Here is an 18,203-nt window from a genome sequence, read left to right as displayed (position 1 = left end):
TGAATCATATTTAAAGTAATGATGATGGCAGCAGCAGGTGTCAGCAGAGCCATGAGCCAGGAGTCAGAACCGGGGTCCGCACGAAACTATGATCCACGGAGACCTGCTAGGCGAGAAAGCACAAAAAACTCCCGGAAAGAAGCTTAATTAGTGATGTACATTAATAAAACATGGATGATTGTGGGAGGAGAGAGTGAGAGTGTGAGAGTGAAAGAGGGGCTCGGTGTGTCCTAAGAAGTCCCCCGGCAGTCTAAGCCTAGAGCAGCTTAACTAAGGGCTGGTCCAGGCTAACCTGAGCCAGCCCTAACTATAAGCAATATCAAAGAGGAACGTTTTAAGCTTTATCTTAAATGAACTGACCGAGTCTGCCCCCCGGACTGAAAGTGGAAGCTTGTTCCACAAAAGAGGAGCTTGATAACTGAAGGCTCTGGCCCCCATCCTACTTTTTAAAACTCTAGGAACCACAAGTAGCCCAGCATCTACGGAGCGCAGCTGCCTTGTAGGGCAATACGGTGTAACAAGATAAGACGGTGCCTCACCAGCAAGTGCCTTGTAGGTGAGAAGTACCTTAAATTCTATTCTTGATTTAACAGGAAGCCAGTGCAGAGAAGTTAATACAGGAGTTATATGATCCCATTTCTTACTTCTTGTTAATACATGTGCTGCAGCATTCTGAATCAGCTGGAGAGGTTTAAGCGATTTACAAGAGCAGCCTGATAACAAAGAATTACAGAAATCCAGTCTAGAAGTAACAAATGCATGAAATAGTTTTTCTGCATCACTTTGAGACAGGAAGTTCCTGATTTTCGATATATTACGTAGATGAGAAAAAGGCAGTCCTTGAAGTCTTCTTTATATGAGAGTTGAAGGACATATCCTGGTCGAAGAGAACTCCAAGATTTCTGACGGTGCTGTTGGATACCAGAGCAATTCCATCCATAGAGACTGTATCACGTGACAGCTGACTTCGAAGGCGCTCTGGGCCTATCATGATAACTTCCGTTTTTTCCGAGTTTAACATCAGGAAGTTGCAGGTCATCCAAGTTTTGATGTCTCCAAGACAATCCTGAAGTCTAACAAGTTGGTTGGTGTCTTCTGGCTTGATCGATAGATACAGTTGAGTATCGTCTGCATAACAATGGAAGTTTATGCGGTGTTTTCTGATAACGTCGCCCAAAGGAGGGACTCGAGCGGCTGAAAAGGAAGCGGGCGACTATTCGCGCCGCTACGACGAGGCTGTTAACCCGCCTAGAGGACGAGGTGGGGAAGGAAAGACCAGATACTGACAAACTACGCGAGTTTCTGGCAGTTTTATCATCGAATATGTCCAAATTACTGAACTTAAACCCTGTTAAAAGATCTTCCGATGTTACAGCTTTGAGGCACTTGTATGATGAATGTGAGATCCAGATACGCAGTTTGGAGTCACTTGGAGTCCAGAGTGACACGTACGGCTGCCTGCTTTGTCCAGTGCTACTGCAGCTCATTCCGGAGGACATCGTACTCGCCTACACCCGCCAACCAAACGCGACCAACGAATGGAAGGTGCCAGAGTTGATTCAGTTTCTACAAAATGAGGTGCAAAGCAGAGAACGAGCGCTTCAGCTTACAAGACCAGGCCATGCATCGAAGGATCCGAGCCCACAACACAAGAATGTGGGTAAGCCATCCTACGCCTGCGATAAACCCAGAAAGTGGAGTGTCCCGTCAGCGACCGCCTTGCACACCGCCAGTGCCGTGCCCCGGACCTGTGTGTATTGTGACAGTAGCGACCACAAACCAGAGAACTGTTCCGACCATACAGTAAGTGCACGCAAGGATAAACTGAGAAAACTTGGACGGTGTTATGTCTGCTTAGGCCCAAAACACATTGCAAAATACTGCAGAGTAAAGGTTTTGTGCAGCTTATGCAACCGGAAACACCACTTGTCAGTTTGTGAGCAGTCTGAAGCCAAGCTAGATATTAACACTACCAATAGTAGTGAAAATACAGAAGCTGTGTTGTCGTCATTGACAAGCCCTGTAAAGGTGAAGACCAATACTCAGAACACAGTACTACTTCAGACAGTTAAGACATAGACGGTAGGACCAAAGGAGAGGAAGATAACACGCTGTCTATTAGATGGAGGCAGCCAGCAAAGTTTCATTCACAGAAACGTCGTCAGAGCCTTATGGCTCCCAGTTGTAAGGCAAGAGACACTAAATCTCCATGTTTTTGGTTCCACCTCTCCTGTAACAGAGAAACGCAATGTTGTGAGAGTTGAGCTCGAGAATATGTGGAACACTGAACAGAGACTTGAGATTGAAGCTGTAGAGACTCCTCAGGTGTGCAGTGCTGTGATAAAGGTCCCAAGCGAGCCCATTCAAGCAGAGATTAAGAAAAGAGGGCTTCAACTTGCAGACTTTCCACTAGAGGGTGCTAACGATCAAGAGTTGCAGGTGTTAATAGGAGCAGACTACTACTGGCAAGCAGTCACTGGAAAGGTCCAAAAGGTCACAAATTCACTAGTGGCAGTTGAGAGTATTTTTGGATGGGCTTTGCAGGGGCCAGTGACTACCTCCAGCGTTACAAAAACCACTTGCATGCACATAAGTTTGACTGAAGAGAGGTCGAGAGGTCGAGTCCCTGGGCATTGTAAACAAACAGGCGGAGAGCCGAGAGGACTCAGACATTTTACAAAGCTTTGAACAGACTACTACATTCGAAAATGGACGCTACCAAGTTGAGTTACCATGGCGATCTGACAAAGACCAGCTTCCAGACAACAAGGTAGCAAAGAGACGTTTTGAGAGCCTTATGAGAAAACTAAAAACTGATGCAGCCTTGTATGCCAGGTACAACAACGTAATACAGGACTACCTGCAGCAAGGGATCTGTGAGGAGGTTTTAGAGGACAAAACAGTGGCAGGGAACCAAGAGACTGTAAGATATTACATGCCACATCACGCTGTTGTAAGAGAGGACAAGGCCACAACTAAACTGAGAGTGGTATTTGATGCGTTCTCACATGATGCAGACAGCCCATCCCTCAATGAATGTTTGCACACAGGGCCTAATCCAAACCCAAACCTGCTAGAGGTACTCATCACATTCAGGTTGCATGAGATTGCCTTCACTGCTGATATAACCAAGGCTTTTCTTCAGATTTCCCTCGCAGAAAAGGATAAAGATGCTGTTAGGTTCCTGTGGATGCATGGACCTCCGACCAAAGACTGCAAGAATGAGGTATCTGTCCTGAGAATGAACAGAGTGGTTTTCGGAGTGTCTCCCAGCCCATTCCTGCTTGCTGCCACCATCAGAAAACACCTCAAACTATTTGACACAGAACAACCAAAGGCAGCACAGATCCTCAGTGACTCTCTGTATGTAGATGACTTTATTTCAAGCTCACCTACTGTGCAGGAAGCTCTACATGTGACAACAACAGCAAAAGACATTCTCGCTCAGGCAGGCATGGACCTCTGCAAATGGGTTACCAACTCACCTGACCTGAGAGCCATGTGGAAGGAGACTGGAGTAGAGTTGACTGGAGATACAGAGTCCTGTGGAAATGTGCTCAAAGTGCTAGGACTCGTTTGGAGACCAGAGAGAGATGATTTTGTGTTTGATCAAAAGGGACTCATTGACATTTTACAGGACAAAGAAAACACAAAGAGAAGTGTTCTACAAACATCGGCTCGCATATTTGACCCCATTGGGTTTCTCACTCCCTTTACTATCAGAGTGAAGTGCCTATTCCAAGAAATGTGGGAGAGAGGGCTCAGTTGGGATGAACCATTACCCATTGATTTGACTGAAAAATGGGAACAGTGGTGTATGGAGCTACCACTGCTCCACCTGGTGGCTATTCCCAGGTGGTACCACATTGAGATCCAGCAAGAGTCACACAGGGTAAAGTTGCATGTCTACTGTGACGCAAGTGAAAAGGCTTACAGTGCTGTGGCATATCTACAAGGAAAAAACAAACAAGGAGAGACTGTTACAAGCTTTGTGGCCTCTAAGTCGCGAGTCGCACCCCTAAAGAAAATGACATTACCTCGCCTGGAGCTTATGGGTGCACTTATTGGAGCAAGATTAGGACAGTTTTCTCAAACCACTGAACATGGAGAAGAGCCAACTTCAAATGTGGACGGACTCGATGATCACTCTTCACTGGATCCGCAGCTCAGCCCAGCGGTGGAAGCCCTTTGTGGCCAACAGAGTGACTGAAATACAAGGGCTCACAAACCCGGAGACGTGGTCCCACTGTGCTGGTAAAATGAATCCTGCTGACTTACCTACACAAGGTCAGGATGCACAGAGTCTTATTGAGAGCCAGTTGTGGTGGAGGGGACCAGCTTCACTGTCCACAGCTGAAAAGGAGCTGGACATTGATGATGACAATGTGGTGAATGAGGTAAACACTGAACTGAAATCTAAGTATCAGACTGTACAATTCACTAGCGCTGAACAAACGGTACCTCTGTTGAACTTAGAAAGGTACAGCAGGCTTAAGACTGTGTTAAGAATCACTGCATGGGTAAAACGCTTTGTAACTAACACAAGGTCTTGTCAAAGGGTTCAGGGAGAGTTAACCTCAGAAGAGCTGATTGCAGCTGAAACGTACTGGGTAAAGGCTACGCAAGAGCGTTGTTTTAGCTCTGAAATATCCCAGCTAAAGTCAAAACTAAATGTGAAAAGAGACTCTAAAATCAAAGACTTGAAACCATTCTTAGATGAAAATGGTCTGCTAAGTGTTGGGGGAAGACTACAGCACTCTGATTTTAGTTTCAGAGAACAGCACCCCTGGGTACTACCAACAAATCACAAGTACTCTGAGCTATTGGTTCATTCATGTCATGAAAAGGTGATGCATTCTGGTGTACGAGATACACTGATTCAACTCAGAGAACATTACTGGATTTTGAGAGGGAGACAGCTTGTAAAACGCATTGTTTCAAGTTGTTACATTTGCAGAAAACTTAAGGTTAAAGCAGCAAAGCAGATTACCGCTCCTTTACCTCGAGATAGAGTAACTGAGTCACCTCCTTTTGAAGTTACAGGTGTAGATTTTGCAGGACCCTTGTATGTTAGATCTAAGGGGCAGCCAGTAAAGGCATACATCACGCTGTTTACATGTGCAGTAACGAGAGCAGTACATTTGGAGTTGGTTTCAGATCAGACTACAGAGAACTTTCTATTAGCCTTAAAGCGATTCATTGCAAGACGAGGGCTATGTAAGATCATTTACTCTGATGATGCTAAAACATTCAAAAGAGCAGACAAAGATTTAAATGAGTTATGGCAAAATATTAAAGGTTCAAAGCTCACAGAGTTTTTTACTGAGAAAGGGATCACCTGGAAGTTCATTGCTGAGCGGGCTGCCTGGTGGGGGGGCTTCTGGGAAAGGCTTGTGAGATCTGTTAAAACATGCTTAAAGAAGGTACTGGGAAAAGCCTCTTTGAGCTATGAGGAACTCACAACTGTACTTACTGAGGTTGAGGCAATGTTGAATTCTAGGCCTCTGTCGTATGTACATAGTGATGTATTAGAGCCCCAGCCACTTACCCCTTCACACTTCCTGGTTGGTAAACGCTTGACTTCCTTGCCACCAAAGACTTTTCTTTCTCCAGCTCAGGTGCTCACAGCAAACCGTGAGGAGCTTGGTAAAAGGTGGAAATACCAGCAGAGACTTTTGACCAGCTTTTGGAACAGCTGGCGCAGAGACTATCTATTGGACTTGAAATCCGCTCACAAAGTGGACACTCCTACTCCAACAGCACTTAAAGTAGGAGATGTTGTTCTCATTGGGGAGGACAACACACCCAGACAGACATGGAAGATGGGTAGACTCGTAGAGGTCTTTCCAGGCAGAGATGGCCTCATACGTTAATGTAATGTTTGCACTTCTACAGGCAGCGTGTTAAGAAGGCCTGTTCAGTTACTATACCCATTAGAAATAGGTTAAAGGTCAATTTGATACGTATGAACAGTTGTTCATTGGGCGGGAGGATGTTGTGACTTATTTACAGTTCTAGACATTAAGCATTGATTATTAATTGTAACATAGGTACAATCGTATTTCCAAATTACAAGGTACGGTAAAAAGGTGCCATATGGTTTTAATTTGAAGAAACTGAAGTGTTTTATTGTGAAGGGTGAAAAACAGGATCTGTTCTAGTTTTTATGACGCCATCTTAACAAAAATGTGAATCAGAAAAGGTTGTTACTTGCCACTGTGTTTTGTTCAATAAACCTGAACAACAAAGTTCAGTAAAACTACCGAGCCTCCGTCATGATTATAGAAGCTGTATCTACGTATCAGTAGTTAGCCAACACCTCTGGAGCTAGAGTAGGTTTCTTCAGAAGAGGTTTAATTACAGCTACCTTGAAGGACTGTGGTACATGTCCTGTCAACAAAGACAGATTTATAATATCAAGTAGGGATGTGCTAATTAACGGAAAAAGTTCCTTAAGCAGCTTAGTTGGAATCGGATCCAGGAGACAAGTGGAAGAGTTGGATTTCAAAATTTTAGAAGTCAGTTGATCAAGGTTGATGGAAGAGAAACCATTCAAGTAGGTATCAGGGCCCACGGCTGCGTCCAAGGTTCCTACATCCGAGGACGGGTCGGCTCCGGTTGGGGGTAGTAGACCATCAATTTTCTCTTTGATAGTCAGAATCTTATTATTGAAGAAGTTCATAAAGTCATTACTACTGAGGTCCACAGGAATACACGGCTCGACAGCGCTGTGACTCTCTGTCAGTCTGGCTACAGTGCTGAAGACAAACCTGGAGTTGTTTTTATTTTTCTCGATTAATGATGAGTAATAAGATGCTCTTGCGTTACGGAGAGCCTTCTTATATGTTTTAACGCTGTCTTGCCAAGTTAGCCTAGATCCTTCTGATTTGGTGGAACGCCATAACCGCTCAAGTTTCCGCACAGTTTGCTTTAAGTTCCGGGTTTGAGAGTTATACCAAGGGGCGAACTTCCTTCTTGTTGCCATTCTTCTTTTGAGGGGAGCAATACTGTGGCAGTATCGACAAGATGGTCGATTTGTGACGGACTTAAGTTTTCACAGGAGTCTTCTGATATCTTGCGACAGGACACTGAACTTAGAGCAGAGGGAATGGTTTCTTTAAATGAGGCTACAGCGGTGTCCGATAAACATCGACTGTAGAAACCCTTGGCAGGAGGAGGAGATTCTGGCAGTAGAAATTCAAAGGTTATCAGACAATGGTCGGACAGGAGAGGGTTCTGTGGAAAGATTGTTAAGTGTTCTATCACAATACCATACACAAGAACCAAGTCGAGGGTGTGGTTAAAACAATGAGTTGGTTTGTTTACAGTCTGACAGAAACCAATTGATTCCAGCAAAGAGAGAAATGAAGTACCAAGGCTGTCGTTATCGACATCCACATGAATGTTAAAGTCACCCACTATAATTACCTTGTCCGTTTTAAGGACCAAACTCGTTAAGAACTGTGAAAATTAACAAAAAAAATTCAGAATAAGGACCTGGGGCCCTGTACAATATTACAAAGAGAACCGGCTGGATTATTTTCCAGGTTGGTTGTGAAAGACTGAAAGTCAGACTTTCAAATGAGTTATAATCCAGTTTAGGTTTAAGGTTTATTAAAAGGCAGGAGTCATAAATAGCTGCCACTCCACCCCCTCGGCCTGTGCCTCGGGGGATATGAGTATTAACATGACTTGGAGGAGTCTCTTCATTTAAGCTAAAGTACTCCCCATCCGATAGCCATGTTTCAGTAAGACAGAAAATATCAACATGGTTGTCAGATATTAGTTCATTTACTAAAACAGCTTTAGAGCACAGAGATCTAATATTCAAAAGACCCCCTTTAATTCTCCTAGTTTGTTGCACAGTTGTATTGTTACATTTAACTTTGATTAAGTTATTAAATATAACTCCTCGGTTGTTTACCTTTAACTTAAATAACGGTGTCCGTGGGGCAGAAACTATAGAGTTAATTACGCTGAGTGACTGCTCGGAATGAAGCGCAGAGAAGTGTGTAAGACTGCGACTCTGCTTCCTGGTCTGAACTCTGGGTCATGGATTAAGTCCATTAAGAAACTGGGTCAGGTTCTTAGAAAGGAAGGTTCTAAAATGTCCTCTGTAAGACCGGAATACCTTCAAGTCCTGTCAGACTGTACTAATCAGCTAATACGGATCAGCTGTGAGTCGTGTGTCTGTGAGTAACTGTTATATTGGATCCTATGGGGCTTGTTATGTTACCCAGTTTCTGTGTCTGGTGTGCTTTTTTCCAAAACTCAGGTGATTGATTCCAGGAGCAGCCGTCCCCAGATTGGAGATCTGGCCCCACCCGCTCATCAGTGGCTGCACCTGGATTCCTACCCTCGGAAGGATATATAAGTGATTACACTTGTTGTGGTTCACTTTCTCAGGTGTCCTGTGTGGGGTGTAGCAAGAGCGAGAGGTGATGCTGTGTCTTTGTTCTGTGTTGCTGTGGGAAGCGCATTTTCAGTTGTGTATTTACTAGGGCCGGGACTCGATTAAAAATATTTTTTTAATTAATCGAAATTAATCGCATTTTTATTGCATAAATATTTGACCTGAGAACAGTGAGATGTAATTTTTTTCACATGGATTTTTATTTTTGTTCAACCAATTCCAGCAGACAAGTGTAGCAATAGCATTATTAGAAATATAGTACTTTCAGAAATTCAGGTAGCCTATAGGTAAGTAGACCTTCTGTAAACTATGTTTTTTTAAGTAGACCAATACTTTCAAGTACATTCAGAACATTGGACTTAGTTACCCTGGTCCTTAAACCAGTCATCTGGTGCAGTGTGGGTTGGGTGTGGGTCCTTGTACTCGGAGTCGGGCTAACGTCCACGCTAGCTGCTAATTGTTTTGCGTTGAGGTGATACTTGAGGCTCGATGCAAATTCCTTGTTGCATAGCTTGCACACAAACATGCTCGACAAAAATCGACGCTTCCATCCGTGTGTTTCCCATTCACGGGGCCAACCGACACGGTCTCGTCAGCTTCTTCATTCATGTTCACTGTGGTTTGTTGTTGTCTGAAGTCATGAACGCTAGTTGGTGCTCCAGTATAATCGGTCCTCCGAAACTCATCCAGTGAGAAACGTTCCACGGTGCAAAAAATAGGTGTAAAAATGCGTAAAAAATGTTTAATGTGTTATTTTTTGTGTAATTAATTAATCTTAATTCACATTGTAATTAATTAATCGTAATTAACGCGCTAAAGTCCCGCCCCTAGTATTTACCCCTCTTTTTGTTCCCAGGAAAGAGGGGGAGCACCTTTTGGAGTGTGTAGGAAAGCTGCCCATGGGCCTACACCACCTGTAGTCATCTTCCTGTCTAGAAACACTAGGCAAGACCTGGGCGGACCACCCCTCTGTATTTTGGTTAGTGAGCCTTGCTAGTGCTCAAAGCTAGGTTGGGGGGTGTTTCAGGTCAGGTAGGCAAGAGGGACTGTTTTGTTTCGTTCTTTGTTTTGGTTCCGTCCAGCACCTTTTCCCAAGCAACCCATTTTTTTTTTTAATAACGATTTCTTTTTACGGGTTATATGTGTTCTGGGTGTCAGTGCACCTACACACGCTGCACCTTTTTCATCCTTGCTGCATTGAGGTCATGAGTAGGGTTGGGTATTGTTTGAATTTGAACGATTCCGATTCCTTGTTTCGATTGCGGTTCCCAGCAATTCTCGATTCCGATTCTTTTAAGAGGCAGGGTCAAAAAAGTTTAAGTTTAAGATATGAGCTAGCTAACCAAGGGTCTTTCTGAAGGAAATAGTCTGACCTTCTCAATCAATGTAAATTCTATGAACTTTTTATTAACTTTACTATGAATTTCTAACAGGGCTGTTTTCAACTACAATATAAATATCAAACTATGAACTTGAATATTGTATAAACATTATAAATTAATATATTTTAACAGGGGTACACTTTCCTCAAGAGAGCTTTATTTTTGAAACCTCACAAAAACACATTTACACGAGTGTAAAATATTGCAGGTACTTAAACGTTACCTTGCTCCCACTGATGGGCGAACCCTTGGAGCCAGAGGAAGAGGCAGCGGAGGAAGGTCGGCGCAGCGCGTCAAACAGAGGGCACACTGACGCGGGGAGTGCTAGCACAACCTTTTTTTTCTTTGCAGCGCCAGCCTCACTGCTCATTTTAACAGATAGGACAGCTCTGCTCGGGCCACCCGGCACCCGCGCGCACACTGGTCTGATGCGTCACAAATTCACAACAACAGGGACGCTATCCATGTTCGATCGCGCTGTTATGCCAACACTTCCGGTGGACGCTTCTTCGTTGGTGTTCAGCGGTTTCTATTTCCGGTCGGCGCCGGCGGACTGAGAATCGAAACTAGGAATCGAATTTTAAACTTTTGAACGATACCGGGTAAATCGCAAAGCTAGTCCCGATTCCAATCGATTCTCGATAATAATAATAATAATAATAGAATTTATTTGTAATGCACTTTACATTTGAAACAAATCCCAAAGTGCTACAGTTACGGTCATAAAAGAAAGGAAAATAAATAAATTCATAAAAACATCAATATAAAACAGATGATGCATAAAAGCTTAATTAAAACTGATAAGTTCTACTGAAGAGATGTGTAAGTTCTTTTTTAAAAGTCTCAGTATTTTGTGGAGCCCTTAGATGGTCGGGGAGGGCATTCCAAATCGGCGGAGCGGCGGAACAGAAGGCCCGATCGCCCATGGTGCTGAGTTTAGTCCTGGGGAGGAGGAGGCGGTTTGAGGTCGTTGAACGGAGGGATCGAGTTGTAGTTAGGGGGATGAGTAGTTCTTTCAAATACGGTGGGGCATTTCCATAGATGCACTGATGGGTAAGAAGGGAGACCTTGAATTCAATCCTTGCGGAAACGGGGAGCCAGTGAAGTGAATGAAGGATGGGAGTGATGTGGTCGTATTTTCGCACTCTCATCAGGATCCTAGCAGCACTATTCTGTATATATTGCAGTCTCTGCAGGCTTTTGTTAGGGATCCCGATGAGAAGTGCATTGCAGTAGTCCAGTCTGGAGGAGACAAAAGCATGGACTAGCTTTTCAGCGCCTGCTAAGGTGAATATGGAACAGAGTTTTGCAATATTTCTGAGATGGTAGAATGAGGTCTTGCAGAGATTTTTGATATGGGCGTCGAAGGTGAGTTGTGAGTCAAATCTTACACCAAGATTGTTGACAAATTTGGAGAGGGGAATGTCGTGGCTAGAGATATTTATACCGGTTATGGAAGAAGACTGGATTTAATGAGAGGTGCCAACAAGAATTGCCTCAGTTTTGGAGCTGTTTAACTGGAGGAAGTTGTGTTTCATCCACACCTTTATTTCCTCCACACAGGCAGTAAGTTTTGAAGACGGGGATGATGATGTTGATGAAGCTGCCTGTGTTTCCATTTTCATGTACAATTGTGTGTCATCAGCATAGCAGTGGAATGAGACTCCATAGCGGCTAATGACATGACCAAGGGGGAGGATGTAAGTGATAAAGAGGATGGGACCAAGGACTGACCCCTGGGGAACCCCGCAGGTGACTGTGTGTTGACGGGACCTTGCACTTCCAAGTGAGATGTACTCTGATCTGTCAGTAAGGTATGTGTGGTGGCGGGCGTGGTTTCAGCTCGGCTGCAGGGGGGAGAGAGGGGGAGTGGCTCGGGGAACCGTGCCAGGTGAGGGCAGTTAGAACCAGCTGGCAATAATTGACGAATGTGTGTGCTCTCCCCGAGATATAACACAGGGAGGCGGCGAGCGAAGGAGGACGGGAGTACGAGCGAGCTGGACGCCGGCGCGTTGTTTTGAAGCAGTACGCACAATAAAAGTGTATTTAAACCCCGCCACCCTGGTGTCCCGTGCCTCTGTCCGGAGCCCGAGCTACCCACACAGTACAGTGGCCCCCAACTCGGCGGAGAATGTCGGACGAGGGGCAACAGGGAATGCCGACCCAACCAGCACTCGCGCTGGCACAGATGATCAGGGAGCTGGCGGGGATTCAGCGCGAGCAAGCCGAGGCGAACCGGCAATTCATGGAGGTGCTCCAGGCCCAGGTGGGGAGACAGGCCCAGGCACTGGAGCAATTGGCGGCGAGACCACCACCGGGGCCAACAGGACTGGCGAGCCCGACCCTCCACCGCATGACGGCGGAGGACGATGCCCAGGCGTTCCTGGAGGCCTTTGAGGCAACAGCGGAGGCGTGCGGATGGCCGGTGGGGGAATGGGCCGTTAGGCTGCTCCCGTTGCTGACTGGGGAGGCACAGACGGCCGCCATAGGGCTACCTCCAGCGGCCCGGCGGGACTACCAGGCGGTGAGGAAGGCGGTAGTGGACCGGCTGGGGCTGCTGCCAGAGGACCACCGGCGGCGATTCCGGGGTGCCAGGCTGAGACCGGAGGACCGGCCATTCGCCTACGGACAGCGGCTCCGGGACGCGGCCGCCAGGTGGCTCCTGCCGAATGGGGTGGGAACAGCGTCGGAGGTGCTGGGAAAGGTGGTACTGGAGCAGTTTATGGAGGGGCTCCCGGCCCGAACGGCGGCGTGGGTCCGGTACCACCACCCACCGACGCTAGAGGCAGCCACCACCCTGGCCGAGGACCACCTGGCGGTGCAACACAGCGGACGGGTCGACCGGGAGGGCGCACCACAATCGACCCTGGAAGCAGCCGCACCACGGGGATGGAGCCAGCAGCTGACCACAGGGCGACCCCGACCAGCCCCACGGCAGGAGCCGATGATCCGACACCGGGACCCCCCGACCGCAGCAAGCCCCGGCACTCTTCCTGACCCACCCGGAGGTTCTCAAACGCCAGGGCAGGAGTGCTGGAAGTGTGGGCAGCCCGGTCATCTGCGGAGGGAGTGCCCGCTGATGGAGGTGGGGCAGGTGATCCGGGTTGCCGGCGCTCCATCACCCTCCCCCGGCCCGGGAGCGACGTACCGCGTTCTGGTAAGAATCCAGGGGGGTACACGCCAGGCGATGGTGGATTCGGGCTGCTCGCAGTCCATGATACACCAGAGCCTGGTTCGGCCCGGGGCATTGATGGAGGCGTCGCGGGTGAAAATTAGGTGTGTGCATGGGGACATTCACGAGTATCCTATTGTGGCCGTTGAACTTAGGTTCAGGGGGAAAAAATATAGGATAAAGGTTGCGGTTAGCTCCCACCTGACGCACCCCGTAATCTTGGGAACGGATTGGGAGGGATTTAACACGCTAATGGGGCAGGCGGCAGGGGTGCGTTCACGACCGACAGGGACATGCGGTATGTGTGCGGTGCTCAGCGGTGACGCGAGGTCATCCAACGCCGCCGGGGGAGAGGGGGAACCGGCGGTGCCTCCGCTGGAGACGCCGGCGGGTTCCCGAGTTCCGCTCCATGGAGGATTTTCCACTCGAGCAGTCTCGTGACGATACTCTACGCTCAGCCTACGACCAGGTGATAAGAATTGATGGTCATTTGGTGCGCCCTGACGCAGCACAGTCATACCCGCACTTCTCATTGATTAGGGAGAGACTGTATAGAGTGAGTCGTGACACTCGAACGGGGCAGGAAAACACAGTTACTGGTGCCACTATAATCCGATGGCGGGTCACATGGGATACGGGAAAACACTAGACCGGATAATGGCCCGATTTTATTGGCCAGGCATCCGGGCGGACGCGCGCCGCTGGTGTGCGTCCTGCCCGGAGTGTCAGTTGGTCAATTCACCAGCCATCCCGCAAGCCCTGCTGCGGCCTCTACCGTTGGTGGAGGTCCCGTTCGAGCGCATCGGCATGGATCTAATCGGGCCATTCCACCGGAGCGCACGCGGATACCGTTTTGTGCTAGTCCTCATGGATTACGCAACCCGGTATCCGGAGGCAGTGCCATTGCGCAATATCTCTGCAAAGAGTGTCGCGCAGGCTCTGTTTCAGGTCATCTCCCGGGTTGGAATCCCGAAAGAGATTCTAACAGACCAGGGCACCTCGTTCATGTCGCGCACACTGGGAGAACTTTAAGTCCGTCCGCACCAGCGTTTACCATCCCCAGACTGATGGGTTGGTGGAGCGGATGAATAGGACGCTGAAGTCCATGATTCGTAAATTTATTAGCGACGATGAACGTAATTGGGATAAATGGCTTGCCCCTCTGTTGTTTGCAGTCCGGGAGGTTCCCCAGGCCTCCACCGGGTTTTCCCCCTTTGAGCTTCTCTTTGGCAGATCACCAAGAGGGGTGCTGGACCTGATTAAAGAAAGCTGGGAGGAAGGTCCGAGCCCCGGGAAAAACGAGATCCAGTACGTCCTGGACCTACGAGCAAAGCTCCACACACTGGGTAGGATGTCACGGGAGAATTTGCTCCAGGCCCAGGAACGACAACAGCGGCTGTACAACAGAGGAGCCAAGCTGCGAGAATTCACACCGGGAGAAAAGGTACTTATATTACTTCCTTCTTCCCTACTTCCCCGGCTAAGTGGCAAGGGCCCTTCGAGGTCACACGCCGGGTGGGGGATGTTGACTATGAGGTGGTGCGGTCTGACAGGGGCGGGGCTACACAAATATACCACCTCAACCTCCTGAAACCCTGGAGGGAGGCGGAGTCTGTTTCTCTGATTTCCACAGTATCGGAAAGAGAGGACCTGGGGCCGGAGGTGCCAAAAGCGGCCAATCCCACCCCGCTCCCGTGTGAGGGTCATCTCTCTGAGGACCAGAGAGTAGACATTGCCCAGTTGCAGGAGCGGTTTGCTGATGTGTTCTCCCCCCAGCCAGGCCGCACCGACCTGATAGCACACCGAATCGAGACACCCCCGGGGGTGACGGTGAGGTCACGACCCTACAGACTACCCGAACACAAAAGAAAAGTGGTTCGGGAGGAATTAGCGGCTATGTTGGAGATGGGGGTAATAGAAGAGTCCAACAGCGCCTGGTGCAGCCCCATCGTTCTGGTGGCCAAGAAGCATGGGACTGTGCGGTTCTGCGTGGACTACCGCAAGGTGAACGACGTGTCACGATTCGACGCCTACCCAATGCCCCGGGTCGACGAACTCCTGGACCGGCTGGGCACTGCACGTTTTTTTACGACCCTGGATTTAACTAAGGGCTACTGGCAGATTCCCCTGTCGTCAGAGTCCAAAGAGAAAACAGCTTTCTCCACTCCGTATGGTTTGTACCAATTTACCATGCTTCCCTTCGGCTTGTTCGGTGCCCCGGCCACGTTCCAGCGCCTCATGGACAAGGTGCTGCGGCCGCACGCCGCATATGCGGCCGCCTACCTGGATGACGTCATTATCCACAGCACCACCTGGGCGGAGCATGTGCGGCGGGTGGGCGCGGTGCTGGAGTCGCTGAGGCGGGCCGGGCTCACAGCCAACCCGGGGAAGTGTGCAGTTGGACGGAGGGAGGTACGGTATCTGGGGTACCACTTGGGGGGGGGGGGCAGGTGCGTCCCCAGGTAGACAAGACAGCGGCAATTGCAGCCTGCCCGCGCCCCAAGACGAAAAAGGAGGTGAGGCGGTTTTTGGGGCTGGCAGGTTACTACAGACGGTTCATCGCCGGGTTTGCGGACCTCACCAGCCCCTTGACCGACCTGACCCGGAAAGGTGCGTCAGATCCGGTCCAGTGGTCGGAGCAGTGCCAGCGGGCGTTTGAGAAGGTAAAACAGACTCTCTGTGGGGAGCCGCTCCTCCACACACCTAACTTTTCTCTCCCGTTTGTGCTGCAGACCGACGCGTCGAGGGGGTCGACCGCCCGGTGGTCTACATCAGCCGGAAACTGTCGGAGAGGGAGGCCAGGTACAGCACGGTGGAGAAGGAGTGCCTGGCCATCCGGTGGGCGGTGGGCTCCCTGCGCTACTACCTCCTCATTCACCCTCTGTTCGGACCACGCCCCGCTCCAATGGCTCCACCGCATGAAGGATGCTAACGCCCGGATCACTCGGTGGTATCTGGCCATGCAGCCGTTTAACTTCAAGGTGGTCCATAGGCCGGGGACGCAGATGGTCGTGGCGGACTTCCTCTCCCGCCCTCTGGAGGGAGGGGGGGGGAATAAGCTAGGCCGGACGGCTCCCCGGCCTAAATCGGGCGGTGGGGGTATGTGGTGGTTAGAACCAGCTGGTAATAATTGACGAATGTGTGTGCTCTCCCCGAGGGAGGCGGCGAGCGAAGGAGGACGGGAGTACGAGCGAGCTGGACGCCGGCGCGTTGTTTTGAAGCAGTACGCACAATAAAAGTGTATTTAAACCCCGCCACCCTGGTGTCCCGTGCCTCTGTCCGGAGCCCGAGCTACCCACACAGTACAGTATGATTTAAACCAGGTAAGAGCAGTGTCAGTGAGTCCGGTGGTTTGATGTAGGCGGTTCAGGAGTATGCCATGATCCACAGTGTCAAAAGCAGCAGACAGATCGAGAAGTATGAGGAGAGAAGGAGAACCAGCATCAGCTGCCATTCGTAGGTCATTTGTAACTCTAACCAGGGCTGTCTCAGTACTGTGGGCTAAACGGAAGCCAGACTGGAATTTTTCGAAAAGGTTGTTGTGATCGAGGTGTTCATGGAGGTGAGCGGCAACAACTTTTTCCAGTATTTTGGAGAGGAACGGGAGATTTGAAATGGGCCTGTAGTTTACAAATGCATCTGGATCAAGGGTTGGTTTTTTGAGAAGGGGCCTGATTATGGCTGTTTTTAGGGCAGATGGAACATTGCCAGACTGGAGAGAGTGATTTATTACAGTGGTAATCAAAGGTCTTAGCACAGAGATGTTTGCTTTCACTAGTGCTGTAGGAAAAGGGTCGAGGGCACAGGTGGTGGGTTTCATCCTTTTAATTATCTTCTCAACCTCTTGCTGTGAGATTTCTGGGAAGCAGTGTAGGGGCTCTGAGATTGTAGGATGTGGGTTGACGTTCGGGGTGGGCAGTGGTGACGATCCAGCAAAGGATGAACGAATTGAGTTTAATTTTGTTTTGAAAAAGGCCAGGAAATTTTGTTTGTGGTTTGAGTAGATGGTTTATGGTGGAGAACAGGTGTTTGGAGTTTATGGGACTGTTTCTGATGATGTTTGATTAGAAATTTGTCCGTGCTTCTGTAAGTGATTTTGAGTAATCCTTTTGGTGTTCCCGATACCCAACCCTAGTCATGAGCGGCGGGTCGTTGCGTTCCCTCCCCCAAGAGGCAACAGGGCTTGAGACAGACGTGGTCTCACTCTCGGGCTCCTCATGCAAAACAGGAAATAAGTTTGGGATTCCATTCCAAATGAAGCATTAAAAGAATATTGTGGACGTGAGGGCAAAAGTGCCATTTTTTACCAGATTCTGACTGCTCTCACTCTAAGAAATGCAATACACACCAATGTAAAACTCAGAAACAGACACAAAAACTAATTAAACATAATTTTGGATTATGAAAAAAGTAAAATATCAACAAGCTTTTTTTATAAAATAGTAGACTATTGGACTTTTCTCAAGTTGAAATGGTGTCTCTAGCTGAAAGAAGCTCAGCTGAAGCAAGCTGAAAAAGTTCAAAGTTGAAGGTCATTTTCAAATCCTCTTCAACAAAACTTTTCCAATCTAATCCAAGCTAGAGACACCTTTTAAACTTTAAAATGTTGACATGAGTCTTTTTTATAAAATGTTATAAAAAAACAGCTTGTTGATATCATACTGACTATGTTTCATTAGTTTAGTTACATGTTTTGTAAACTGCTAGTTGAGCAGTTTTAAAAAACATAGAGACATGAAAACTATACTCATGGGTTCGGTAGAGTCGTGTGTCTCTCACAATCACATTATTTTTTGGATCACCCGGCTAGTTTTGCTCCAGGGGGCATTTGTTTGAGGTGTGGATTCTGAGTAAATCACTGTCTGTCTGCCCCTGTGAGCTCGTTAGTGACTGCGGCTGCTCCATTGTCACGGCATCTCGCTCGGGCTCTGTCTGTGACTAATAGCTGATCCATATTAGCTGATTAGTGCAGCCTGACATTGGGTCCTGTCATTAGTGTATGAATGGGTGAATGATGTCATGTAGTGATAAAGTGATTTCTATATTTTTTACAATTCATTCAAATTAATTTCAGCTTTTCCTATTTCTATTCTTTCAGCAATGTTTAGAATTAATTTCAGCTTTTTCATTTCTGTACATTAAGCAACTTTCTGAAATTAATTTCAGCTTTATGCATTCCAACGCATTGTCTAGTTCTTCTATTTCTTCTGTGGCACGTTTCAACTCCTTCACACTT

The 18,203-nt window shown here is 48.1% G+C and overlaps 2 protein-coding genes across 2 annotated transcripts in view; one reads left to right on the top strand and one right to left on the bottom strand.

The window, feature by feature from the left end:
* si:dkey-94l16.4 (retinoic acid-induced protein 1) overlaps positions 1 to 18,203 on the bottom strand; it is a 47,905-nt gene that overhangs the window by 13,856 nt on the left and 15,846 nt on the right. The window lies entirely within an intron of this gene.
* Positions 1,324 to 4,411, top strand: LOC119213942 (uncharacterized). Its single transcript, XM_062560216.1, has 3 exons — positions 1,324 to 1,803; positions 3,146 to 3,226; positions 3,404 to 4,411. The coding sequence occupies exons 1-3, from the start codon at positions 1,324 to 1,326 to the stop codon at positions 4,208 to 4,210; spliced, it is 1,368 nt and encodes a 455-aa protein (XP_062416200.1). The 3' UTR covers positions 4,211 to 4,411.

Source organism: Pungitius pungitius, chromosome 21, assembly GCF_949316345.1.
Source record: "Pungitius pungitius chromosome 21, fPunPun2.1, whole genome shotgun sequence".
In the NCBI taxonomy this organism is placed as follows: Eukaryota; Metazoa; Chordata; class Actinopteri; order Perciformes; family Gasterosteidae; genus Pungitius; species Pungitius pungitius.
This window is presented reverse-complemented; position numbering and strand designations above follow the sequence as displayed.

Excerpts from the sequence above, each read along its gene's own strand:
- LOC119213942 (XM_062560216.1), top strand. The coding sequence starts at position 1,324 with ATGTCCAAATTACTGAACTTAAACCCTGTTAAAAGATCTTCCGATGTT. Across the intron at positions 1,804-3,145 it reads AGAACTGTTCCGACCATACA|ATTTCCCTCGCAGAAAAGGA; the intron begins GTAAGTGCACGC and ends GCTTTTCTTCAG. Across the intron at positions 3,227-3,403 it reads CCAAAGACTGCAAGAATGAG|GAAGCTCTACATGTGACAAC; the intron begins GTATCTGTCCTG and ends CCTACTGTGCAG.